The sequence below is a fragment of the Phoenix dactylifera genome, chromosome 12, assembly GCF_009389715.1.
Source record: "Phoenix dactylifera cultivar Barhee BC4 chromosome 12, palm_55x_up_171113_PBpolish2nd_filt_p, whole genome shotgun sequence".
Taxonomy (NCBI): Eukaryota; Viridiplantae; Streptophyta; class Magnoliopsida; order Arecales; family Arecaceae; genus Phoenix; species Phoenix dactylifera.
In genome coordinates, this window is record NC_052403.1 from 11,384,410 (window position 1) to 11,412,037 (window position 27,628).

The 27,628-nt window shown below is 45.1% G+C and overlaps 1 protein-coding gene across 2 annotated transcripts; it reads left to right on the forward strand.

The window, feature by feature from the left end:
* Positions 1-834: 834 nt before the first annotated feature.
* Positions 835-27,387, forward strand: LOC103695785 (transcription factor MYB101-like). Of its 2 annotated transcripts, none has more exons than XM_039132596.1 (3): positions 835-1,387; positions 1,466-2,153; positions 26,911-27,387. In XM_039132596.1, exons 1-3 carry the CDS (start codon positions 1,097-1,099, stop codon positions 27,198-27,200), a joined length of 1,269 nt encoding a protein of 422 aa, XP_038988524.1. In that variant the 5' UTR covers positions 835-1,096; the 3' UTR covers positions 27,201-27,387. The 2 variants fall into 2 exon arrangements, with proteins under 2 accessions (XP_038988524.1, XP_038988525.1); XM_039132597.1 differs by having other exon boundaries at positions 836-1,387; positions 26,906-27,387.
* Positions 27,388-27,628: the final 241 nt, after the last annotated feature.

Below are 27,628 nucleotides of genomic sequence, written 5' to 3' on the forward strand. Positions count from 1 at the left end.
GTCAAGGGTAGGCCTCGGACGTTGGGGCTTCTCTTAGGTCGGAGGTTCCGAGGTCTGATATCTTGAGGTCGGAAGTTTCGAGTTCGGATGCCGACTTCAGCCTTCCAGGGTCAGCGATTGTTCGGCTTCTTAGGGGCGTTCGTGTCATTTGGGGGAAAAACCTTATTCCCCCAACAGTTCCCTTTCATCAAATCCAATCCAGCTTTTGACTTGATGTAGGATCTGCCACAAGTACCTAAGATTCCTTGCTCTGATGCTTCAAAATTCGAATTTCGCAAGATTAAGATTTATAAGAGGTAGGATGATAGGGATGGCAAAAGGTCAGGTAGGTTAATAATCTGTATCCGCTTCATACTTATCTCATGGTGGGACGGATTGAATAGAGTTAGGTAGGATGGTTTGGACCGGTCGAATCAGCTAAATTATAATAATTATTGTTTTTTTGTGTACAGATTTTTTTCTGTTGGAGAGGAAGAGAATTTTTAAAGAGTTATAAACATCCTGGTCGGTTCGGCCATCGGCATTTAATCCGCTTCGTTTCAATTGAATCAGGTTAGATGCCGGCTCGTGGGTAGAGGCCCGGATGGAAAGGTCGGAGTGCCCGAGGAAAAAGGACTTCAAAGGAAACCTCGGCCCAATGGAATGGCGTGCGCTACGCTAGCCGCATTGGAGCATTATTCGGAGCGACATCGAAGCTCCGCCCAATAAAGCTCGAACCCTTCCCCAAATCCCTCCGGGCCCCACTCTACCCCTTCTCCTCACGGCCCCACCACCACCACCACCACCCCCACCTCCACCGCCCCCACCGCCGTCGCCGCTGCCATCACCTCCTCTCCCCCAGCTGCCGTTGTTCTCCCAGTAATCGTCACTCTCATTTCGCTGCTTTATACTTTATTTGTTTTCCATAGTGATCACCCACTCCCACCAAATCGGCAGGGTCATACTCCCTTTGGTTTTGAAAAAAACAAAAAAGAAGCCTTTCCATCAAAACAGAAGTCGATTGGAGAAGCTACTCTTATTATCATATTAACAAGCAAGAGAGGAAGGGTGGAAGAGAGACGTCAGTTCTTCTTGGTGTGGACAAGAATTAGCTACGATGACGAGGAGCGACGGCGGAGGAAGCAGGGATGGGGGTCTGAAGAAGGGACCGTGGACGGCGGTGGAAGACGCGATCCTGATGGAGTACGTGCGGAAGCACGGAGAGGGCAGCTGGAACACCGTCCAGAAAAACACCGAGCTGGCCCGCTGTGGGAAGAGCTGTCGTCTCCGCTGGGCTAACCACCTCCGCCCCAACCTCAAGAAGGGCGCCTTCTCCCCCGACGAGGAGCTCCTCATCCTCCGCCTCCACGCCCAGCTAGGCAACAAATGGGCCCGCATGGCCGCCCACGTACAATTTCCACCACAACCATTTCATTTCATTTAACACGCTTCCTTCTTTCTCTTCAACTTCAAATCTTTCATGCAGTTGCCGGGAAGGACCGATAATGAGATCAAGAACTACTGGAACACGAGGATCAAACGGCGGCAGCGCGCCGGTCTCCCATTGTACCCTTCAGATATCCAGCGCGAGTTGGCCCTCAAACGGCAACGCCTCCACCGCAACCACCCACCCTCCACCAACCCCCTCGCTCCTATACTCACTAACAACACCACGATTACCCATTTCTCGAGCCCCCCTTCTTCACTATTGGATCCCACTGGCTGCCTCTCGACGCCAACCTCGACAACCTTTAATGTACCGTTGCCACCTCCAGGCCACCACCTTCCCTTCCCCTCACGTAGTATGTTTCATCCTCAGCAGCCGCAGCAGCAACAGATGGAATTTAATTTTGGAACTTTTGGCTTGAACTCACTTCCCCTGCCACCCCCGGTTTTCCCTAACAAGATGGAGCTCCCTTCGACCCAAACGTTCACAGAGCTGCCTTTCAGTGGCGGCCTTCTGGATACCCTGTTGCAGGAGGTGCAAGCTGGTGGGGATTTGCAGAGCAATGGGTTGCTGCCAGAACTGGTTTCCTGTGATCAGGACGTGAAATGGAACCACCTTTGTGTTGGTTGTGCTAGTGGTGAAGGCAGTGGCTGCAAAGGAGTTACTTCGCCACAGGATGGACTGATGGAGTCTGATGCCAAGTGGGCTGATTGGAATTGGTCGATTGGTGAGCCCTGTTTAGCCTAACTTCTCTTTGATTTCACCTTGAGATTAATTGAATCTTATTTTGAGTTTGAATAGAAGTATATCCTGAAGTTTGAATAGAGTTAAATGGGGCTCAGACAGTATATCCTGAAGTTGCTATATATATTTTATCACTTATTTTTTTCAGTTGTTTTAAAGAATTCTTCAATTTTCTTGAGTTGGTTGGACATGGTATTTGTTTATTAAAAATTTAGCTTCTATATTCATTCCTTTCTCTTCCCTGTCTTCTGATATTGTTTATTAGGTAATTAATATCTCAGTTTCCCCTTATTGCTTATAGTGGACTGCCTTCCCCTGCATACTGGAGACTTCCAATCAGATGGGTAGTGTTGCTGGAAATTGGACCCGGGGGCAGCCATCGGCTGAAAGGGCGGAGCTCCGGCGGGAACTGGCTGGCGGCGATCCGTCGGCGGGCGGTGTCCTCCGTAGGGCCTGCAAAAAAGCCGGTGGCCGGGATTTTTGGCGCCGGCCCTCCGATGCCTAAGTCAGAGGGAGCAAAGATATATGGAAGAAAAATATGTCCAAAGTTTCAGTGTCCAGCTCCCTTTAAGGTGGAAGGGTTCTCCTTTTATCGAGGGGCCTTGGATTACCTGTGATGTAACAGGGCGGAGTTTACCGTATGATTGAGCATGTCGGCTGGATCAATGCAGGATCGTGTGCATTAATGTCTTGCCGTAGGAGGTTAGGCCGGGGCCAGGGAGTTGTCACGGCTGACTAGAGGCAGCCGAGCTAATTTGCCGTGAAGGGCTTGAGATCCGTAGATAGCAGGAGCCATGCGCATTAATTGTTGAGTAAGCCGGGGGTCTGCAGAGTCCATGCGTATTAATTGTTGAGTAAGCCGGAGGCCTGCAGAGTCCATGCGCATTAATTGTTGAGTAAGCCGGAGGTCTGCAGAGTCCATGCGCATTAATTGTTGACGGCAGTGGCAGGGGATGGTCTCTGGTTGAGCTGCAGAAGGATGTGATCGCGGCGAGTGGATGGCGAGGTCAAGCTTCCGAGGTCGGGAGCTTCCAGGTCGGGCGTTTTGAGGTCGAGAGCTCCTAGGTTGGACGCCTGGGCGGGCGCTAGGTTGGTCGTCCAGGGTCGGGCGCCAGGTCGGTCGTCCGAGGTCGGGCGCCAGGTCGGTCGTCCGAGATCGGGCGCTTCCAATCACGTGCTTTGGGGGGACTTGTATTTCCCTCAACACTACCCCCCGACTTCCGAGTCCGAGCTGCTCGCGAGCTCGGACGTGGGAAGTAATTGCTTTTATTGCAGTGGTGGGGGCTAGGGAGACTTAAATTATGCTGGCGCTCCGTGCGCTTCGGGGTGCTTTTAATGAGGGAAGAGGGGGCGATGCCCTTTCATCCTTCGAGGCCGTTTCGTGTAGTGGGCTCATGATGGAGCTCCGAGATCCGACGGGACAGCGCCTCGATTCCGTATTCGAGGCACCCGTCCAGAATAAATGCGCGGCTTCGGTTTTCGGGGCCGACACGTGGCGCAATCCGGACGGGGGGCGGATTCTAGCCCTGCCGATCTGGGCCGTCGAGAGGGTCTATATAAACCCCCGACTTAGCCGTAGAAAGGTCTCGCTTGTTTGTTATTGCTGCCATCCTTTCTTTTTTTTCTCCTGGTTGCGACCGAGCTTTTCCAGCGGCATTCAGAGGCGATTTCCGGCAGTGTTCAGAGGCGATTTCCGGTGACCCCATAGTAGGTCGTTTTCTCACACTGGCTCGGAAGTCCTTTTCTTTTCTTTAAATACCTTTTTTCTTCCCTCTCTTCGTTTTCGTTTCTCGCTTTTTCCTTCATTTTCCTTTTTTCTTTTGAGATGGGTCTTGGTCCCGGTGAGGTTGGGTCTACCTTGACCAAGGAGGAACTGGAGCTGGTCCGTTTTCGGTTCTTCTTCCGATCCGGATTTCGCCTCGAACTCGCAGGGTCGGAAGACTGGGTAACTAGACCTCCGCCAGGTCGGATCGGGGTGTACATCGATGCGCTCTGGGCCGGCCTGCGGTTCCCCCTTCATGAGTTTGTGAATGACTTGTTGGTGGAGTACCAACTCACCCCAGCACAGCTCACTCCAAACTCATGGAGGACCATTGTCGGGTTCGCGTCCCTCTGCCTTATTCATGGGATCCCGACCTCGGTGAGCGTCTTCCGCCGGTGTTTCATGTTAAAGACGAACCCGGCGGACGTAGAGTGGCTGTATTTCGCCTGGAGGAGCGGTATGTCGCTCTTCCGAGGTGCTCCTTCCTCGATTCATGAGTGGAAGGGGAGATTTTTCTTTCTTTCTTCCGAGCTCTCGTGGGGGTTCGATCCGAGGTGGAGGCGTCCCGAGCTGAAGGCCCTGAATAGGCTTAGTGGTCTTTCGGTGGACGAGCAGAGGACTTTTGATGCTCTGCGAGGTCTCGAGAGGGACATCCTTCTGACCGAGGAAGCTCTAGTAAACGTCGGCCTGAGCTCGGCGCGCCCCGAGGGTAAAGGCAGTTGTGCTACTCCTTCATTCTTCAGTTTTTTGCCTTATCTGTTCCTTTCCTTTGTTCTTTTGATGTTGGTCCGATACTTAGAAAAAATTTCTTCCTTTCTTTGTTTCAGACATTCCCCACATGCCGACCAGCAATGCATCTCTCTTCGTCCGACTGAAGAGGAGGGCGGCCGAGGCCAGCAGGGCTCTCCCCAAGCCCCGAAAAAAGGCTAAGTTGGCTGCTACTTCTGCCCCTGCCGAGGCGAGGGACTCGGAGGCCGGAGCTTTGGGGTCTTCCCGGGGAAGAGCTCCAGTTACCGAGCGCACGAGCTCGGGCTCCGGGGGAGCGTCGGGCTCGGCGTCTCCGACCTGCCCTGCTCCCATTCCTCAGCAGGTGGGCCGGCCAGTTATCCGTCTGCGGCGCTCATGGCCAGAGCCAAGCAGGGGCCCCGGGGTCCCGAGCGCATCCTGCCCCATCGCCACGACCTCGGGGGGGCCAAGTTCTTCGGGGGCTGAAGGGAGAGCGTTGGCCGAGCCGGGGTCTCCGATACGCGAGGGTAGCTCGGCCTTCCGAGACGGTGATGTTGCGCGCGAAGTATTGCGCCGCGCAATGCTTCCGGTGGACCGGGCCGAGTTCAGAACCCTCTCGCTGGAGGAAGTTGTCGATCAGACCTACCGTAATACTATTCGGGTAAGTCACCTTTTCATTTTGCCCTTAGTCGTCAGTGTTTTCTTCATTTTTACTTATCGTTGCTTTCCCTGCAGCATATCCACAAAGTCGATACCCTGGTATTCATTGCCTCGGAATGCCAGGACGAGTCTCGGCGGCTGTATAGGCAACTGGAGCCGGCCAAGAAGAGGGTTGCCGAGCTAGAGGCCGCGTTGGCGGAAGTCGTAGCGCGGAGGGAGGCCACTAAGGCGGGTCGGCGAGCTACTATATTTGAAAAATTTTGTACGTTTCGGATATAGCACGTCCCTTCTTATTTTGACTATATGAGATCCGCACTTTGACACCTGAAATTCCGTAACGAGTAGATACTGTAGCAGGAGCATAATCGATTTTCTGGTGAAATACATTACGAGATTTGTCGATGAGCTTGAAGAGGAGAGGGCCGCGCACTCTTTGGCGAGATCAGCGCTGCGCGCCTCTAAGGCGCATCTTGCTGAGGCCCGCTCTGAAGCCGCCGGCCATAAGTACGAGGGCGGAGTCCTCCGCCTAAAAGTCGAGCAGCTCAAGGCCCGAGAGAAGAGGGCACTCGAGCGAGCTGAAAATGCCGTGGAGCTCTTCAAGGAGTCGGAAGAGTTCCGCGACATGCTGGAGGAGGAGACCGTGGATGGGTTCCTCCGGGGCTTTGAGAATTTTCGAAGGCAGATGGCGCGATACTGCCCCCAGCTCGACCTTTCGGGGATCCGTCCAAGGATGGGGATAGGCACCGAGATCGAGGCCGACGTCCCCGTAATTCTTGCGGCCGAGGAGGAGCTCGTCGAGGCCGAAGCTGATATGGCCGATCAGGCGACGTTGGGGGCCCCTCTCGGGGAGGTTGCCGAGGGCGCTTCCGAGGCTGCTGGCGAGGCCCCAGCTGAGGCCACCGCGGAGGGTTCCGAGCCGACGCCCGCCGAAGATCCTCAGGTTATTATTGTAGATGATCCTGAGGGTGACACTGGTGCAGCCGCCGCCCCCTAGGACTTTATTTTTCCTTTCGCTTTCCTTTTTGTAAGTGAGTTCGGTCCTTGAATACGGCCGAACCTTAATTTTGTACTCGGCCTCCAAGCCTTTATTAATGAAAAAGTTCTTTTCTACATTTATGCTTGTCTCTTTTTGCATAGTAGGTAAATTTTTACCTTGGCTGTTTAAATCAAATTCTTCTTTCGCAAATTTCTCTAAGTGTTCAATCTCGGCTAGGTCCGTAGACTTAGATTCTGGTGGCGTTTGCTAGATTATCAGGCTTAGCTCTGATAGGGATCGCGCTAAGGCTCCGTGCTTAGATTTTAGGAAGATCCGCTAAGCCTTCGAGTTCGGGCTTCGAAGATGTCCCGCTAATCCTTCAGACTCCGAAAATTCGGCCAAGTCCTTGGGCTCGGTTTCTAGGGTAAGCTTGTTAAAGCTTTAAGGTTGGATTCCGAAGAGATCCTGCCAAACCTTCGGATTTGTCTTCTGGAAAATTTTGCCAAGTCTTTGGGCTCGGCTTCCAGAGTAGGCTTTAAGGTCAGACTCCGAAGAGGTCCTAGACTGAGGTCAGGCCATTGTCAGGGCCTTCGTGCCCATTAATCTCAAACTCGGTTGGAGTATCAACAGGTAAAATCCAAACTTACGGTGAGTGTTTTGACGCCTCCGGGCTTTAGCCGTAGCATCATTGGGCGGAGCTTGAAGTTGTCGCCACAAGCCATCTCGGCTTGGGTTAACGTTTGAAGTCAGCCGGGCCCTCGCTCGGAGGGGTCCGGAATAAACGAGGACCGAGCCGCAGATCGGTGCACGGGGTCGAGAAGACCTCGGCTCATAGTTGGTTCAGAAGAGCATCCCAACCTCGGTCGGGATTTTGTCGATCGTTATGGTATATAACAAGTAGATGCAATAATGCAGGTGCTAGGTGGAAAGTACCTTTCGCCCCGTTGAAGCCAAGCACCTTACGTCGAGGTAGGCAGTTCCGCTCTGCGGTTGGTTCTTCAAGGCGTTCTTTGGCCCGTAGTTCGCTTCCGTAGGCGATGCCATCTGTTGTGGAATAAGATGGCGCTTTGATCGGGGCCTCGTGCAATAGAGTAGCTCGCACCGGCCGATCGGGGGGGATGCCGTGTATTTGGTGTCCGCTTTAGGCGCGCCTGCATGCTGGGAGGTCCGCGTAGGGGCCACCCCGTCATTGAAGGCCAAGAGGGTCCGCAAAGGTCCTACCCCGCTCTTGTCTTCCCGAGGTCGAGGGAGTTCGAGACTCTACGGTCGACACACAGGACATCCCAACCTTGGTCAAGGTATCGAGCATGAGGTCGAGGGAGCTAGGGCTCGCTGTTGACCTGGTGACGCTTCCCGAGGTCGAGAAAGTTTGGGACTCTACGGTCGACACACGGGGCATCCCAACCTTGGTCGAGGTATTGAGAACAAGGTCGAGGGAGCTGGAGCTCGCTGTCGACCTGGTGATGCTTTCCGAGGTCGAGGAAGTTTGGGACTCTACGGTCGACACACGGGGCATCCCGACCTTAGTCGAGGGGTCTGGGAACGCACTGTTGTTGCCCAGTAGATACAACCCAAGAGGGGGGGGTGAATTGGGTCTTTTAAAACTTTTAACCTACTTCTAAAAGTTTTTGATTAATTATGCTAAGTTGTATAGATGCACAGTGAAAGTTAAACTTAGCAACAGTTTGATGTATAGAATGTGACTTGATTGAATATGCTTGCTACTAAAGAATTCGCGGATAATAGTTAAGCAAGCAATTTATGTAAGTGAGTAAGTGTGTAAGTTAGACAATGACAAGAAGCATTACAAACACAACAAACATATAGTGGTTCGGTGCACCCCAGCACCTACGTCCACTCCCCAAGACCTCTTGGGAATTTCACTATAATCCTACAGATTACAGCCGGTTGTTTTACAAGCTCACAACCCAACTTGTTGTTTTACGAGCGCACAACGAACTCGGTCGGTTTTTCCAGGCTCACCGACTAGAACCTCCCCGATTGTTTTTCCGGGATCACAATCAAACCCTTACACCGTTGGTTTCGACCTAGGCTCACCAACAAACCTCTCACCGTTGGTTTTCCCTTTGGCTCACCAACAAACCTTAACCCCTTAATTCAATCCCTTGATTGAATCAAGTTACAAGATATTAAAAACAAAGTTTAAAACAAATCAAAGCTTCTTAAACAAGCAAATATAACAATATAAACAAATAGAGTAAAGAGAAGCCCTCAAACGAGTTTTGAAGATGAAGGAGCTCGGCTTCTTCTTTACTTGACCCTCTTCTGATTTGGCACGAAGTAGAGGATCACCGAGGCAGCACACGGATGGAGAGGAAGCTTTGGGATTCACTTGGATGCTCTTCTTCTCTCTATTTCACTTTGAATGGCCCTTTTGTGCTTATGGGAGATTTCCCTTGTAATCACTTTGAAATCTCTTTCCTAAATGTTCTCTCCCACTTCCATGAGTTCTCCCCTAGCTCTCTTCTTGTTTTTATAGCTTTGGATGGCGTGGAAACAAGAATATAGCCGTTAGAGACAAAAATAGAGCCGTTGGACACAGTCTGCACTTCCTGGCAATATTACCGTTGGGATCGGAGTCGACTCGCATGATCAGGAGTCGACTCGCCTGTTGCAGGAGTCGACTCGTGCTTTACTGGAGACGACTCGGCCACTGTTCCAAATTTGAATTAATGTGCTTGCCTTATCCTCGGGTCGACTCGGACCAAACTGGAGTCGACTCGCCAATAGCTGGAGATGACTCGGGCACTTGGGGGTCGGCTCATTCTCAGGAATCCAGAGGACATACTTTCTGATTTTCTTCCTCGAGTCGACTCGGATTCTCTTCGAGTCGACTCGGCTCTCAGAGCCCGAAAAACTGATCCTCTGTATTTTGGGGTCGCGCTGCCTTGGAGTCGACTCGAACCGTCTTGGAGTCGACTCGGATCTCAGAGTCCGAAATTTGCTCTCTGACTTTTTCCTTATGTACCACTGAGAGTCGACTCTCGCTTTCTTTGGAGTCGACCAGCCAACCATCGGAGTCGACTCGCATTCCACAGGAGTCGACTCGAATCTCAGGGTCGAAAATTGCTCTCTGACTTTTGCCTTGTTTTCCTTAGGAGTTGACTTGCCAGCTATTGGAGTCGACTCGAGTTCTTCAGGAGTCGACTCGCCTCTCAGGGTCCAAAATAGCTTCTCTGTCTTTCTGTCTGTTACTCCCTGGAGTCGACTCGTTCTACTCTGGAGTCGACTCGAAGACTATTCTTTTGAATTTTCCTTTGAATTTGCTCCTCCAATTTGAATCCTTTGAACTTTAAACTTGGGCCAATAAATTGTAGCTTTCTTCCAACTTTTCTTGAGAGCTTTGGAGGCACAATAAATTTGCTCCTTTAATTTGAATCCTTTTCTTCCAACTTGCTATGTTCCTTGCAAAATAAATATCTTTCTCCTTGCAACACAAACATTAGTATTTATACTTCAAGATTTTGTGATCATCAAAATCAATCTTTAAATCAATCTTTGGGTCATCAGTCTCCCCCTTTTTGATGATGATAAAACTTGGAGTATATGCAATATAAAAGATATTGTGTTCTAGAAGTAATGCATAGCTAAGTTGCATGAAGTAGAAAACATATATATTTAAAAACATACTTCATGATAATGCTTTAGATTTAATCAGCTTATGAGCATATACTTAGATATTTTAAGCTGATTTGTATTCAATTCAAAATACAAAGCATTATGAGCATATACTTAGATATTATACTTAGATATTTCTCCCCCTTTTTGACAACATCAAAAAGATAGTGAAACATTAAGCACAAAGATAAGAATACTCAAATATTTCTTTTCCTTATTGTACTCTGATTTGCATGTCAAATTATTGCAAGGATATGAATCATATAAATCAAGTCAATAATGTTAGAATCAGATTAAGACGCATAGATCACAGCCAATTAAGATAATTTCAGAGCAGAACACATCGAATGTGATTTCAAAAAGTTTTCTAATTTGATACCACAGATAGTTTTCTAATCAAGTGTAGGTGGAATCTTTCTTAAGTTAATTCAAGAAGTACCACAAATGATATTCAAGGAAAACACGAATGGAAATCTGCCCTCTCTTCAATAATAAGTATGAAAGCTTGTTCATTTAAGATCTTTTGCCCAATCTATTAAGTATTTTATCAACATGAGAGCAATTTAATTAATTTTCAGAGTAAAAGATCAAAACTTATATACTTGAAAAACATATCATCATGTTGGATCATTAATTCTTAATGACTTCAAAGTTCTTTTATGATAATAAGAGCATTGGGGCACAAATACCAAAATATGAATTCATGCAGTTTTTGATACATCTTAGAGCTTTTTTAAAAACTTTCTTTTATTCCTTTAGAAAATAAGCACAATTTGATAATATGAATTGGCACAAAATTGAAGTTCTAAAGAGCAAGCCAATTAGGACTCATTAGTGAAGTTCAAAATAGATTTTCTAAGAGATACTCAAGAAAATTTAACACATTATTCTCCCCCTTTTTCATTAAATTAGAGGCTCTTAAGATCAACTATTTGAATTGCAATTTGGTTCATGAGTGATGCATAAGATATACTAACCAAATAACAAGCCTCAAGGTGTATCATAAAGATTTTCAGATTTAAATTTCAGATGATACATATTGGAGAGTATTAGGATCACTTTTCATTTAGTATTCTTTCCCTCTCCTTTAGTTATAGATTTATGCAATTAAGTTCCATAAGACCTCTCCTTCTGAAATTTTCTTTCTCCCCCTCAATTGATCATTCCATTTAAGAGTTTAGAATTTGAAGATAATGTTCAATAAAATTGTCAATCTCAAAAATATATTTTCTATAAGTTTCAGCTTATTTTCATAAGACTCAAGGTTTGAGATAAGACAACTTTTATAGAACTCATCTCAAGGTATAAACTTATAATATAATTAAAGCAAGTCTTGCTATATAAGGAGGTTCATCAAAATCAATCCATAAAAATCAAGGTATGCATCAAATTAAAGTAACTTTTAGGATAAGATATCTAAATCTCTCCCTCAAAAGATGCATTCCTCTTTAATCATTCTTTTCTTTTGTTGAATTTCAGATTTTAATGACAAGCGTGAATAAAACTGAAATTCTATGATATCGAGAATGTAGAGTGATCAAGAATTATTCAAAATTTATAGCAATCACCCTTTTTAATCTTTCAAGAACAAGTTATGCTTCCTCTTAATCTTTGAGAAAATGTACTGAAATATTAATCAGAAAATGATTCATTTGAAGCTCAGTTTCTTTCAAAAGCATTTACATTTTCTTTCTTTTAGAGTCATTTGAGTGAGCTGAAATATTTCTAGCTTTAAGATCATTCATTCTATATATATTCTGATGGAAATCTTTAAGAATGTAGGAGAGAAAAACATATAGATGATCATTGAAGTATATATATTTATAGAACTCAATTTCTTAATCATAGTTTTTCACCAATGTATTCATGAAACACAATAAATCTTTTTAATATCAAAATAAGATCATATATTTAGAAATTTTTGTTTGCAATCAAGATCATCGAAAGACACATCATTTGGACCAATATTAGTACACTTTGAAGATAAGAAATGATATGTTTCGGATGCGTATCGGAGCAATCAACCAAAGGCATCAGAATTAATTCTGTTTTTCTTACATTAAGATTTTATTTAGAAATCATATGGAGTTTAAGCTTTTATACAAAATCAGATTCTGAATTACATAGGATTTTCAATAGAGGCTTTCAAAATCATAATTTGAGATATGTATCTTCCACATTATAGCTCATCTTAAATCATTACGATTGAAAAACACATATTTCAAACATATAAGAGCATATTCAGAATCTTTGTATTTAATGTTGAGTTTTGATACGAATTAGAACATTATATACCAAATTTAGGCAAGTTGAAGGATAGAACAAAATCAATTTATTTTCTCTAAATAGAGATATCCTTCTCTTCTCCTTTTTTACAAATTTATTCAACTTTCAGATTTTAGAGATGATTGTGAACGACAAATCTGAAATTTCTTTTCAGTAATAAAATAAAATAACTTCATATAGTATTTCAAACATTCAATCAGATTATCCAATCATGGAACATTACAAAATATTGAGAATCCATAATTCAGAACATCATGCCATATGCAAAATATATCATGTGTTAAGTCATGCTTTAAAATATTAAGAAAAAGAATGTCAAGGATCAAAATCAATTCTTTTTAAATAAACTCCCCCTATTTAAATATAATTTTGCACTGATTTCATCCTTAAAGTGTGTTTTCAAGTGATTAAAAATTTGACTTGATTCTTCTTATATACTTTCATTTACTTTGTCTTTCATTTTTAACTTTCTTATGCTCTATACTCTATTTGCTCCCTATCCGGTGGAGTTGGGAAGGGGCACGAGGTACTACCACTAGCCTCCCTCTTGTGCCGTCCCTAATATGCCCTACACCGAATAGTTGGGTCAAATAGTGCCGGGTACCACCACTAGCCTCCCCATTGGCACCATCCCTATGATGAGCAATATAGAAAGGTTAAAATGTTTACTTCAAACTCTCCCTATTTAAGTGTAATTAATTATGGATTTTATCCCTTCCAAAAGAATGCTCACACAAGTCTCACAAATGTGCCGAATACATTATGCTCGTTTTGCTTTTCCTTAAGATTGAAGTATTTGCCTTTACTTAGATTTTACTTCTCTTGAATAATATCCATTTTCTTTTCTTTATCTCTCTCTCTTTTTTGTTATTCTCAAGTAATTTACATGAAAGAGCAGAATAAAGAAATAATCTTATGTATCATATAGATGTATATCATGCAAACAATATTTTCATTATGCTCAAGTATTCATCACTTCTCACAAGTTATTTTACATCAAAATTTTAAGCATATACTTGTGTATTTCATGGTTATGATATAGGCAAAGAAATAATTTAGTTTGGGCAAACCATGAAACAGTTTCTAAAAGTATAAGTCAGTCAATACACATATAGACATGATATCAAAAATTAATAATTAAAGAATTTAATCATGTCATAATAAGATTTAAGTTATTGACTTTGCTCAACTAATTTATGAGAAAGGTATCTAAAATTACCTATTCATTATATATTCTTCAAGCCAAACTAGATTTCTTATGTGTGAACTTTTGGCTGAAGAAGATCCTCTCTCTTGTTTGCATGTGAATGTTTATTGTATCTTATGTGGAGGTGTCCTTCAAGTTGAAATCTCTCATTTTCTTGCTCAAGGATTCTGCATTATTAACAAACTCCTTTTCTTTCTTGAAGGAAAGTCTTTAGTTTCTTTAAGATACAAACCATTCATCCAACATATTTCTAACTAGATGACTCAATATAAGATATGACAATAGTTGCATGTTGAGTCACTTTTCTCAAGAGATTGCCTAAATATAAGCAAGCACATATCACTTGAACTAAAGAGATAGTTTCATTAACCAAGATGGTTCAAGGACAAGCATGTGAGGCAATAGGAAGATAAATCAATTTCTTATTTTCAAAATCGATTTAGTTTAGATTTTATTTGCTTAAGATAATTATCAATAAGATATGTTAGCTAAGTTTTAATCAACTTATCTTAAACGGTTGTTTCTATCAAAATTCAGATTATGATTTCTTTGTTATCAATGAAATATGATTCATTAAAGTTGGATTGAAGTCTTGCATAAGGGCACATAATAAGCATACATTCTGGTCTACTAGCTGTATGATAAAATAATTACTCTATCATGCTTCAATACAGCTTTAAACAATAGATCTACTTTGCTCATCCTTTTCAAATTCTACAAGATGGGATCATAGATATACCTTCTTCATGCCAATCTTCTATAAGAGTTTTCTTGTGGACTAACGTTGGTCAATGAAGATCTCCTTTCTTGTTTGTCTTAATTTGGAGTTTGAAAGAAGATGTTAATTCATTCATCATACATATTTCAAACTCACCTTACATGAGCTAAGTAAAATCTTCATATAACTCTTCATAGGTAGAACCAAAAATGATGTCATCAATGCATACTTTGAGCAAATAAGATATCACAAATTCTTCTTTTTGATGTATAGATTTATCACTATTACTTTCTATCAAAAAGGTTACTTAAGCTTTTATATATCATGCTTTTGATGCTTGTTCCAAATCACATATTGCTTTATCATATTTGTGATGAGTGTTTTCAAATATGGTGGTTATTTAACATATATCTTCTTTAATAAAATAAGCACCTAGGAGTGCATTCTACACATTCATTTGATAGAATATAAAGCTCATAAAGCAAGCAAATGATAATGATGATCTTTTCTTCTAATCATGCAAGAATCAAAATCTATTCCATCTTTTCTTGATTTAGTCTTTTAGTAGTCATCAATTTTTCTTCATTAAGTGCATTTCTGAAAAACTCAATTTTATTGTAATTATTAACACGTTTTCAGATTGTTATATGAAAAAGATTAACCATATACATAAATAATTTAATTTTAGTATCTTGATAATAAGTCATTAGTCTCATAAAGAATAAAATGAATTGATATTTCTACAACTCGAATCTTTTCATTGAATATTCTATATGCATTGCTTGATGAATGATATCCAAGGATAGAAATATCTTTATCAGATTTGGCATTATTTTCATAAGAACATATCAAGCATAACATGTACGACTGAAAAATATGAAAGATATGCAATGGTTCATTTTCCCTTTTTCAGAAGATCAAAAGGAGTTTTCATCAAAAATAGAACTAATAGAAATTATATGTATGACAAGCAGTGATGATAGCTTTTTAAAAATCATTTAAGTAGATGACTATCATACTCAATTGTCTTTTTCATTTCTTCAAGAATTCCATTAACCCTATTTTACTTATGGTGTCCTTGGAGCTGAAATGATTGAATTTAATATTATTTTCTGTATAAACTTTATCAAAATTTTGGTTTTCAATACTGTGCCATGATACTCTTTATCTTCACAGTTTGGAAACCTTTTTCATTTGAAACACTTTTGCAAGATTTAGCAAATACAGAAAATACTTCTATTTTATTTGCCAAGAACAAATCCAATGTAAGCTTTTGAAAACTTAGTGATGGAAACAACATCTTTAGGTATAGAAATTGATTTTTGTTTGTTTCCTTAGTTAGCATGCATAGTAAACTTTGACCTTTCAGAAGATAATCTAAGTAAGCCAATGGCAAGTTCTTTTGAGATTAAGTACATACTAGCATGAGTTGATTTTATATGCCAAAGATGGTTTCTTTAATCTTGGTATTCATAGTGCATATATTCAAAAGCACACCAAGTACACATTATCATATCTATGATCAATAAACAATAATGCCATGGATAAAAACTCTCAATCAAGCATATAGAGAATTCATAGATTTATTCTTAATAAATTGATTAATCTTTTAGCAACTTATCCAACAGTGAGTAAAGTATACTATAAAATGAAGTGATTTGATTATATTTCCAAAAGTATTTTCTATGTCACAAAATTGGTCAATACTAGCAATTTATATTTTAATCAAATACTAAAGCAAAAATAATGATGAAAAGCAAGGTTTACTGATTTCATTATTATTATTTTTTATTATTAAAATTACTTTTCATAAGTATATTTTAAGTTTCATTTTTGACATGTGTCTAGAGCACCCATTTGTATGAAAGTTCTATTTGTTCCATGGGTATCTTGGCACATCTATGTCTACCTCCTCATATTTTCATTTTGGGTACCCAAGCTTGCTTGGGTCCTTGAGAGTTAGGACATATGGTTCCTTTTGGAATCCAAATCTGTTTGATAGTAATAACTTTACCATTTGATTTAATTGTGTTAGATCGATGGGAAAAGTTGTTATGCCCATTCTTTTCATGTTTGAAATAAGTTATCTTATTTAATGGTTTGCTTGGTGAATTGATAACCTTTTTCTCTAGAGATTTATGGCTAAGTGAAGGAGTCAAGCTAAATTTTGATTTATCAAAATCAGCATGTTGGCTTTCAAACATCATTTTTAATCTTTCTGAACTTACAGTGAATTTGTTAATAACAGATCTTAATTGGTTAATTTCTTCGCTTAAGTTTTGATTTTCTTTAATTAAATTCTGATTTTTCTGGATCAATTGTTCTGAATTTGACCTTAAGATTTCATTTTCAGAATTTAGTTTATCTTGTATTTCATCATTAGAATTTCTTTCTTTTGAAATTTTCAGATTTAGTTTCTTAAGATTTTTATTCTTCACAGCTAATTTTCTACATTCACCATACAAATCATGAAAAGCATTTAATAATTCATCATAAGAGAATTCTTCTTGAAAATCATTTGATGTAAGAGTAGATTCAGTTTTTACCTTGTCTTCTTGTGCCATAAAGCACAAGTTAGTTACCTCTTGTAGTTCCTTGGAGCTAATATCATCATTGTTGCTCCTAACTTTTATTTTCTTACTTGACTCTTTCTTGGTCAAGGCTTTCTTCCTTTTTATCTCTTTCTTCCTTTCTTCTTGCTTCCTCTTCTTCTTTGTCTTTAGGAAGCTGATTTGCCTCGGAGTCGACTCGGACCTTATTGGAGTCGACTCGGTTAACTTGAGGGTCGACTCTGAAATACTTGGAGTCGACTCGACTGAGGTGGGAGATTCAACACCTTTTTCTGCAGTCTCATTGTTAGTATGTAATTGAAGCACATGTGAGCTAATCTGAGATTTATCATAAATATTTTCTAAAGTATCCCAGATCTCCTTAGCAGATAAGCATGCAGAAATTTCATTAAACTTTGTTTCTTGAATAGCACAATATAATATGTTCATAGCATTAGCATTCAATTGTGCTAAGTCCTTTTCATTAATAATTTGAGAGAGTGTGTGAAGGTCATTTATTATGATTTTCCATAAATAATAGTTTTGTGATTGAATAAAAATGCGCATGCGTATTTTCCAATGTGTATAGTTTATGCCATTAAATAGTGGAGGTGTATCAATTGATTGTCCTTCTCCTAGAAAACTATCTGTTTGAGTTGTCATGATCTTTGGCTCTAGTCGGTTAAGACTACAAATAATATTTGAGCACCTGCTCTGATACCACTTGTTGCCCAGTAGATACAACCCAAGAGGGGGGGGTGAATTGGGTCTTTTAAAACTTTTAACCTACTTCTAAAAGTTTTTGATTAATTATGCTAAGTTGTATAGATGCACAGTGAAAGTTAAACTTAGCAACAGTTTGATGTATAGAATGTGACTTGATTGAATATGCTTGCTACTAAAGAATTCGCGGATAATAGTTAAGCAAGCAATTTATGTAAGTGAGTAAGTGTGTAAGTTAGACAATGACAAGAAGCATTACAAACACAACAAACATATAGTGGTTCGGTGCACCCCAGCACCTACGTCCACTCCCCAAGACCTCTTGGGAATTTCACTATAATCCTACAGATTACAGCCGGTTGTTTTACAAGCTCACAACCCAACTTGTTGTTTTACGAGCGCACAACGAACTCGGTCGGTTTTTCCAGGCTCACCGACTAGAACCTCCCCGATTGTTTTTCCGGGATCACAATCAAACCCTTACACCGTTGGTTTCGACCTAGGCTCACCAACAAACCTCTCACCGTTGGTTTTCCCTTTGGCTCACCAACAAACCTTAACCCCTTGATTCAATCCCTTGATTGAATCAAGTTACAAGATATTAAAAACAAAGTTTAAAACAAATCAAAGCTTCTTAAACAAGCAAATATAACAATATAAACAAATAGAGTAAAGAGAAGCCCTCAAACGAGTTTTGAAGATGAAGGAGCTCGGCTTCTTCTTTACTTGACCCTCTTCTGATTTGGCACGAAGTAGAGGATCACCGAGGCAGCACACGGATGGAGAGGAAGCTTTGGGATTCACTTGGATGCTCTTCTTCTCTCTATTTCACTTTGAATGGCCCTTTTTGTGCTTATGGGAGATTTCCCTTGTAATCACTTTGAAATCTCTTTCCTAAATGTTTCTCTCCCACTTCCATGAGTTCTCCCCTAGCTCTCTTCTTATTTTTATAGCTTTGGATGGCGTGGAAACAAGAATATAGCCGTTAGAGACAAAAATAGAGCCGTTGGACACAGTCTGCACTTCCTGACAATATTACCGTTGGGATCGGAGTCGACTCGCACGATCAGGAGTCGACTCGCCTGTTGCAGGAGTCGACTCGTGCTTTACTGGAGACGACTCGGCCACTGTTCCAAATTTGAATTAATGTGCTTGCCTTATCCTCGGGTCGACTCGGACCAAACTGGAGTCGACTCGCCAATAGCTGGAGATGACTCGGGCACTTGGGGGTCGGCTCATTCTCAGGAATCCAGAGGACATACTTTCTGATTTTCTTCCTCGAGTCGACTCGGATTCTCTTCGAGTCGACTCGGCTCTCAGAGCCCGAAAAACTGATCCTCTGTATTTTGGGGTCGCGCTGCCTTGGAGTCGACTCGGATCTCAGAGTCCGAAATTTGCTCTCTCACTTTTCCCTTGTGTACCACTGAGAGTCGACTCTCGCTTTCTTTGGAGTCGACCAGCCAACCATCGGAGTCGACTCGCATTCCACAGGAGTCGACTCGAATCTCAGGGTCGAAAATTGCTCTCTGACTTTTGCCTTGTTTTCCTTAGGAGTTGACTTGCCAGTATTGGAGTCGACTCGAGTTCTTCAGGAGTCGACTCGCCTCTCAGGGTCCAAAATAGCTTCTCTGTCTTTCTGTCTGTTACTCCCTGGAGTCGACTCGTTCTACTCTGGAGTCGACTCGAAGACTATTCTTTTGAATTTTCCTTTGAATTTGCTCCTCCAATTTGAATCCTTTGAACTTTAAACTTGGGCCAATAAATTGTAGCTTTCTTCCAACTTTTCTTGAGAGCTTTGGAGGCACAATAAATTTGCTCCTTTAATTTGAATCCTTTTCTTCCAACTTGCTATGTTCCTTGCAAAATAAATATCTTTCTCCTTGCAACACAAACATTAGTATTTATACTTCAAGGTTTTGTGATCATCAAAATCAATCTTTAAATCAATCTTTGGGTCATCAACTGTTGACCTGCGACGCTTTCCGAGGTCGAAAAAGTTTGGGACTCTACGGTCGATACTCGAGGCATCCCAACCTTAGTCGGAGGATCGTACGCAAGGTCGAGGGGTCTGGAAACGCACTGTCGACCGATGATGCTTCTCGAGGTCGAGAAAGTTTGGGACTCTACGGTCGACACTCGAGGCATTCCGATCTTAGTCGGAGGATCATATGCTAGGTCAAGAGGTCTGGGAACGCGCTGTCGACCTGCGATGCTTTCCGAGGTCGAGGGAGTTTGGGACTCTACAGTCGACACTCGGGGCATCCCGAACTTAGTCGGGGTCTTTGTGGGAGATCGAGACCGAGCTCGATATCGATGCGGCGGGGCGTTCCAGGCTCAGCTGGGGCATCCGAACTTGGTCGAGCATCCGAGCTGATTCGGGTAGTCTGAGGATCACAAATGTTCCAATATCAGGAGAGACATAACATGATTAAAGGAGAACTATAGATGAATTATCGTAAGAAGAGGACGGGATTCATGTTCCCGATCACCAAGGACCCCTTAGGGTTTTACTGGTGATACATCTGCAGATTCTCGAAATTCCAGCTTCGTGGGATGAGGGTTCCTTCGAGGGATTCCAGCTTGTATGCTCCAGGCCGCTGGACTCGTGCGATCTAGTAAGGTCCTTCCCAATTCAGGGCTAGCTTCCCTTGCTTGGCTGGCTAAGAGGCTTCAGCTCTTCTGAGGACGAGATTCCCCACTTTGAAAAGCTTGGGCTTGACTTTGGAGTTGTAGTACTGGGCCGTTTTCTGCTGGTATCTCGCCATGCGGACTCGGACGACTTCCCTTGTCTCTTCAACGAGGTCCAAGTTGTTCCTGAACCGAGAAGAATTGGAGTCGGCGTCATAATGCTCCACTCTCGGGGAGGGGAGATCGATTTCTAATGGGATGACAGCCTCCGTCCCGTATGCCAGGTTGAAGGGGGTTTCGCCAGTAGGTAGTCGGAACGTAGTCCGGTAGGCCCAGAGAACGTTGTATAAGTCCTCGACCCACTGTCCCTTGGACCAATTGAGCCTGGCCTTGAGTCTCTGCAAAATGGTGCGATTTGTTACCTCGGTTTCTCCATTTGTTTGGGGATGGGCGACCGAGGTGAAGCGGTGGTCGATGCCGAGTTTGGAGCAAAATTCTCTAAAACGAATGTTGTCGAACTAGCGGCCGTTGTCGGATATGAGGATGCGAGGGAGTCAAATCTACAGATGATCGACTTCCATACAAAGTCCCACATTTTCTGCTCGGTGATCCGGGCTACTGGTTCAGCTTCGACCCACTTGGTAAAGTAGTCGATGGAGACAACCAGAAATTTTCTCTGCCCGGTTGCCAGAGAAAATGGCCCCAGGATGTCGATTCCCCATTGGGCGAATGGCCAGGGGGCACTGATCGAAGTCAGTGGGGCCGAAGGTCGGCGCTGGATATTGGCGTTCCGCTGGCATCGGTCGCACCTTCGGACAAAGTCTGTTGCATCCTTTTGGAGTGTGGGTCAAAAGTATCCTTGGCGCAAGATTTTATGAGCCAGTGCTCGGCCTCCCAGATGGTTCCCGCATATCCCTTCATGGACCTCTCGCATAGCATAGTCTGCCTCTGACGGGCGGAGGCATCTGAGGAGAGGAGAGGTGAAGGATTTCCGGTAGAGCTTGCCTTCATATAATATGAATCGGAAGGCTAGACGCCTGATTCGGCGAGCCTCGAGCTCATCATTGGGGAGGACTTCACTTTGTAGATAGTTGACGAGCTCGTCCATCCAGCTTGGTTCGGTGTTGATGCACATGGTCGACTCAGGTTCTTCTGTGGTAGGTGTTTGGAGATATTCGAGTACCGTCGTCTTAGGGAGCTCGCTCATGCGGGAGGTCGCCAACTTCGACAGTTAATCGGCCCTGAGATTCTCCGTTCTGAGGATATGGTGAATGTTGAAGGAGCCTAGGGCGGATGTGAGATCTCGCACCTTTTGGAGATATTTCTGCATTGATGGCTCCTTCGCTTCAAAATCTCTCAAAACCTGGCTCACGACCAGTTGGGAGTCACTGAAGACCTTCAGGTCTTCTGCCTTCAGCTCCTTTGCCAACTTGAGTCCGGCAATGAGCGCCTCGTACTCTGCCTCATTGTTCGAGGCTGGGAAACTCGAGGCGCAGGGCTTGCTCAGCCACTACTCCGTCCGGGCTGGTAAGGATGAGACCTGCTCCGCTACCCCCCGAGGTCGAGGAGCTGTCCACATATAGGACCCATGGCATCCTCGGGGTCTCCTCCATTGGCATGAGTGGGAGCTCGGGATCACCCGGCAAAGTGCACTCCACGATGAAATCGGCGAGCGCTTGGGCTTTGATAGCCGGCCTTGGTCAGTATTTGAGGTCGAACTTTCCGAGCTTAACTGCCCATTTGGCAATCCTCCCGGCACGGTCTGACCTCTGTAAGATTTGCTTCATAGGCTGGTCAGTTAGTATGACCACAGTGTGGGCCTGAAAGTAGGGTCGGAGTCTCCGAGCTGAAGTGATCAAGGCGAAAATTATTTTCTCCAGTTTAGAATATCGGGTCTCAGCATCTTTGAGAACCCGGCTGGTATAATAGACAGGCCTCTGAAGCTTATCCTCTTCCCGGACCAGGACTGAGCTTACTGCAACTGGGGAGATGGCCAGGTACAAATAAAGAGCTTCGCCTTGCTGAGGCTTGGGGAGTAGCGGAGGGGAGGCGAGAAGGCACCTAAGCTCTTCAAAAGCTTGCTGGCATTACTCCGATCATAGGAAGTTCTTCGGTCGTTTAAGGATCTTGAAGAATGGGAGGCAGCGCTCGGCCGACCTGGAGACAAACCTCCCCAAGGCCGCGACCCGCCCGGTAAGCCTCTGCACCTCTTTAACCGTCTTTAGAGGCACCATCTCTTGCAGCGCTCGGATCTTCTTGGGGTTAGCTTTGACTCTGCGCTGGGTTACTACGAAGCCCAGGAATTTGCCCGAGGTGACTCCGAACGCGCACTTTGCAAGATTGAGCTTCATTTGGTACTTCCTGAGCTTGGAGAATGTTTCGTTGAGGTCAGCCACATGGTGCTCTGCTGCTCGGCTTTTCACCAGCATGTCATCCACGTAGACCTCCATGTTTGGGCCTATCTGATCTTTGAAAATTTGGCTGACCAGCCTTTGGTATGTAGCTCCTGCATTTTTCAACCCGAATGGCATCACTCTGTAACAATAAGTGCCCTTGTCGGTGATGAAAGCCGTCTTCTCCTCATCTTCAGGCGCCATTCGGATTTGATTGTATCCCGAGAAGGCGTCCATGAAGGTCAGCAACTGATTCTCGAGGTAGAGTCGACGAGCTAGTCGATGTTGGGGAGGGGAAAACTATCCTTCGGGCAGGCCTTGTTCAGGTCGGTGTAGTCCACGCACATGCGCCATTTCCCATTGGCTTTCTTCATGAGGACCACGTTGGCGAGCCAGTCCGGATAGGAGACCTCCTGGATGAAGCCGGCCTCGAAGAGTTTGTCTACTTCCTCGGCCGCCGCTCGCTGTCGTTCCGGGGCGGAGCCCCGCTTCTTTTGCCTCACGGGTCTGCAGGTCGGTTTCACCTGGAGTCGGTGAACCATGACCTTAGGATCGATTCCCGGCATGTCGCCAGGCGACCAGGCGAAGACATCCATGTTGGCCCGGAGGAGTTTGATCAAGCGCTCCCTTTCGCAGGAGCTCAAGCCGGAGCCGACTTGCACGGTTAGCTCGGGACAATTTTCCTGTAAATGAATTTGGGTAAGAAGCTCACCAGGCTCTACCCGCTTCTTCCAGAGGTCGTTCCGCACGTCTAAGGTTTCAATGGGCAGCATGCGATCCCTCGCTTGAGTTGGCACCCCGGCCGGTAGCTCCTGTTGGCTTGACACTTCAGCCAGTGGTTTTGGTTTGTAGGTTGCCATGTAGCACCGCTTGGCCACCGTCTGGTCTCCACGAGCTTCGCCTATCCCATGATCGGTGGGGAACCGCACGAGCAAGTGATAGGTTGAGACCGCAGCCCGGAGGGCATTAAGTCTCGGTCTTCCCAGAATGGCATTGTAGGCTGAAGGCAGGCGGACTACAAGAAAGTCCGTCCTCACGGTGCTTTCTCGGGGGGCGAGCCCAACCGTGACAAGAAAACTGATCTCGCCCTCAATCGGGACCGAGTCCCCGGTAAATCCGACCAGTGAAGCGTTCATTCTCCGAAGCTGGCTTTCTGCCAACCCCATTCTTTGATAGGCATGGTAGTACAAAATATTTGCTGAGCTTCCATTATCAACTAGGACGTGCTTTACATCAAATTTATTTACAATCATAGAGATGACTACAACGTCATTATGAGGGGTCCCAACCCCTTCCAAGTCCTCGTCCGAGAACGAGATGGCTTCAGAAGTGCGCGGGCGCTTTGGGGGAACCCCTTCTTCGGCTGGCGCTTCAGCCGAGCTCCCTTCTCCTATAGTGTTGATGGTGCCCGCGATGGGCCTGTTGTCGTTTGGATTTTCAGGTGGTGCGCCATTTTCTGCGGGCCTTCTTTCCTCACGCCGGTTCCGCACAAACCAGTTTAGTACTCCGCGACGGATGAGTGCCTCGATCTCGTCCAGGAGTTGGAAGCAATCCTTCGTGTCATGGCCATGGTCCCGGTGGAAGCGGCAATACTTCCTTGGATTGCGCCGAGCTCCGGTATCCTGCATTGGGAGGGGAGGTCGGAAGTAATCCCAACCTTCTATCTCCATAAGGACCTCTGCTCGGGGGGCATTCAACGGGGTATAACTCTCGTACCTCCCCGAGGACATTCGTGGCCGCGGTGGAGATCTCGATCGAGGTGGGAACCTTGGTCGATGCCGTCCTTGCGGTCGGGGTGGGCTCCTCAGCTGAGGCAGGTTCTTGTCTCGGCGGGGAGACCGACTTCTCAAGCGGCCGCGCTCTTCGTTGCGCTTCTTTTGCTTCTTTGAGGCCTGCTCTGTCGTGCCCTTTCTGGAGGCGATAGCCTCCTCGGCCTTCGCGTACTTCCGAGCTCGGACCAGCATCTTTGTGAAATCAGCAGGGAAGCTCTTCTTGATGGAGAAGAGGAATCTGTAAGAGCGAGCCCCAGTCTTCAGTGCCGACATGGCTATCGACTGGTCAAGCTCGCGAACTTCCCAGGTTGCAGCGGTAAAGCGGTCGAGGTATTCTCTAAGGGATTTTCCTTCCCTCTGTTTGACATCCAGGAGGGAATCCGATGTTCGCCGCTGGCGCCAGCTGGCAGCGAAATTGGTGGCAAACTGCCTGCCGAGCTGCTCGAAAGAAGATACTGAGCTCGGCTTCAATCCAGAGAACCAAATCCGAGTGGTTCCCCGAAGGGTAGCTGGGAAGGCCTTGCAGAGCACGGCCTCTGAGGACCCTTGGAGTGCCATGAGGGCTCGGTAACTCTCCAAGTAGTCGAGGGGGTCGGCAGTTCCATTGTAGGGCTCCACTTGAGGCATTTTGAACCTCGATGGGACCGGCTCGCCCTCGATCTGGCAGGAAAAGGGGAACTTGGTGATGAACTCAAAGTCGCCCTCACGCCTCGCCTTCCTGCTATGAAGCGCTTCAATCTGGTGCTCCAGGTTCTCGACCTTCTTGTCGAGCTCCCCAGCCTGGGGGATTGTCGCAATAGTCTGCTCCGGCTCGTGGCGGTCCGGAGCTGACTCAGCCTCCGAAGGCTGCGGCCCTTTGTCCAGGCTTCTCCCCGGCAGTCCTCTCCGGGGGGAAGCTCGTTCTTCATTATTAGCCCTGGAGGAGCCATGAAGATTTTGGCCCTGGAGGATCGGTCCATTTGGAGAAGCACTGGTTGGACCTGGGCCTGTCGAAGTAGCATAGGTGAGGCTTCCTCACGCCGCAGGCCTTGGACGGCGGCGGCCAAAGCCTAGACCTGCTGCACCAGGATGTTGAACTGTTCCGGCTGGACTTGGGGAACCGGGTCGGCCGGAGGCGGCGAGTTCTGGACGGAGTGTCCAGGACTTGGTGGAAGACGCCGGGAAGCGTTGGAGGCTCCTTTACTTTTCAGCTTCATGGCCACGACTCGGGCCCTTCCTCTAGCAACAACTGTTGCTGGAAATTGGACCCGGGGGCAGCCGTCGGCTGAGAGGGCGGAGCTCCGGCGGGAACTAGCTGGCGGCGATCCGTCGGCGGGCGGTGTCCTCTGTAGGGCCTGCAAAAAAGCCGGTGGCCGGGGTTTCCGGCGCCGGCCCTCCGATGCCTAAGTCAGAGAGGGCAAAGATATATGTAAGAAAAATATGTCCAAAGTTTCAGTGTCCAGCCCCCTCTAAGGTGGAAGGGTTCTCCTTTTATAGAGGGGCCTTGGATTACCTGTGATGTGACAGGGCGGAGTTTACCGTATGATTGAGCATGTCGGCTGGATCAATGCAGGATCGTGTGCATTAATGTCTTGCCGTAGGAGGTTAGGCCGGGGCCAGGGAGTTGTCACGGCTGACCAGAGGCAGCCGAGCTAATTTGCCGTGGAGGGCTTGAGATCCGTAGACAGCAGGAGCCATGCGCATTAATTATTGAGTAAGCCGGGGGTCTGCAGAGTCCATGCGTATTAATTGTTAAGTAAGTCGGAGGCCTGCAGAGTCCATGCGCATTAATTGTTGAGTAAGCCGGAGGTCTGCAGAGTCCATACGCATTAATTATTGACGGCAGTGGCAGAGGATGGTCTCTGGTTGAGCTGCAGAAGGATGTGATCGCAGCGAGTGGATGGCGAGGTCAAGCTTCCGAGGTCGGGAGCTTCCAGGTCGGGCGTTCGAGGTCGAGAGCTCCTAGGTTGGACGCCTGGGCGGGCGCCAGGTCGGTCGGGCGCCAGGTCGGTTGTCCGGGGTCGGGCGCCAGATCGGTCGTCCGGAGTCGGGCGCCAGGTCGGTCGTCCGAGGATGGGTGCTTCCAATCATGTGCTTTGGGGGAACTTGTATTTCCCTCAACAGGTAGAACTGATTGTTCTTTTCTCAGCTCTTCCGAGTTTCAAAATCTTCAATTAATCCATGCCATTCACACTTCTGATGATGTCAAAGTCTCAAAAGAATATAATGCCTTGTGTCTTTTTCCTACTCACTTCTCTTATTCTCCTTGGCATCTCCCTTCAGCATTTCGATCATCAAATATGGGTCGCACAGATGGTCCCGCAGGTCTGTGAATTTATAATCCTCTTGGATGTTTCAGGTTCTAAGGCTCTCTTTTTTTTTTTTTTTTGCAGTGTTTATTCCTTTTATTAGTTTTAACTATCCAAGATACCAGTCACCAATAACTTCATGCTTATTAATTTTCCATTGTCCTAGAACTTAAGAATTCTAAAAAACAAGAAGAAAGTCTAATTCAGCCTAAATTTTATCCATTGCTTTTGAAAGAAAAATTTTCTATGTTGGATTGCAGCATAGATCATTTTTCGTAGGAATTATTTTTGTTCGTTCATCAATTTCTTAAGGAGACTACCCGTAATTAGCTGTTTAACATTGTAAAAATAGTCACTAGGCAGACCCCAGTATTATCCAATTCCTGTGGACTCACACCCTTAAGTCAGGGCAGGAAATCCGATGAAGAAAGAACCAACAGAAAATGATACCAGCCCCGTGGAAGAGGGCGTATGTCAACTTCTCAATATGATCCCAACTGTGAACGGAGCAGCAACAACACCAGTCTCTGAATGGTATAAAAGAGATAGTGGAGAGATCTCAAATGGGCAGTCATCAGTTATTACTGTAGAAGACGGTGGGCTCGAGATGCAGCAACTGGTTTTGCCGCTTCCAAATCCCCCAGAGGGCCAAGATTTGAGCATCAGGTCCTACCCTTGGAACAACATGCCAGGGATGTGCTGATACGCAAACAGCAGTATAGTGTAAGGACTTCGCTTTCCTTGTGAACGTGGTTGGGTAGCTCAAGTTCTTTGAGCTTATTATTTCTGAAAGAGGTCAAATTGGCTGTGTAATTTTATGAACTTTGATCTATTGAATATTTCTAATATACTTTTTTCTTTTTGTTTTTATGTAACTACCATTTTCAAGTTTTCATCATTGGATGGTAATGAGACAAGAGTGGCAAGAGATGCTTGGTCATTTTGCCCATGAGACAACCTGCATGTTGGCCAAGTTGAGTATTCAGCAAGCTCAATGGTCCATCCTTAACGGACCTTTGGATCTTATTAAAATTTTTACGACCTAGTCCTGCATGCCATACATAAGTGGAATTACGTTAGTTACCCTATCTTTTTTTGAGTCACATAACTGTCAATCACATGCATATCACT

Coding starts and splice junctions, on each gene's coding strand:
- LOC103695785 (XM_039132596.1), top strand. CDS start 1,097: ATGACGAGGAGCGACGGCGGAGGAAGCAGGGATGGGGGTCTGAAGAAG. Junction 1,388..1,465: donor GGGCCCGCATGGCCGCCCAC/GTACAATTTCCA, acceptor TCTTTCATGCAG/TTGCCGGGAAGGACCGATAA. Junction 2,154..26,910: donor TGATTGGAATTGGTCGATTG/GTGAGCCCTGTT, acceptor AAGTCAGGGCAG/GAAATCCGATGAAGAAAGAA.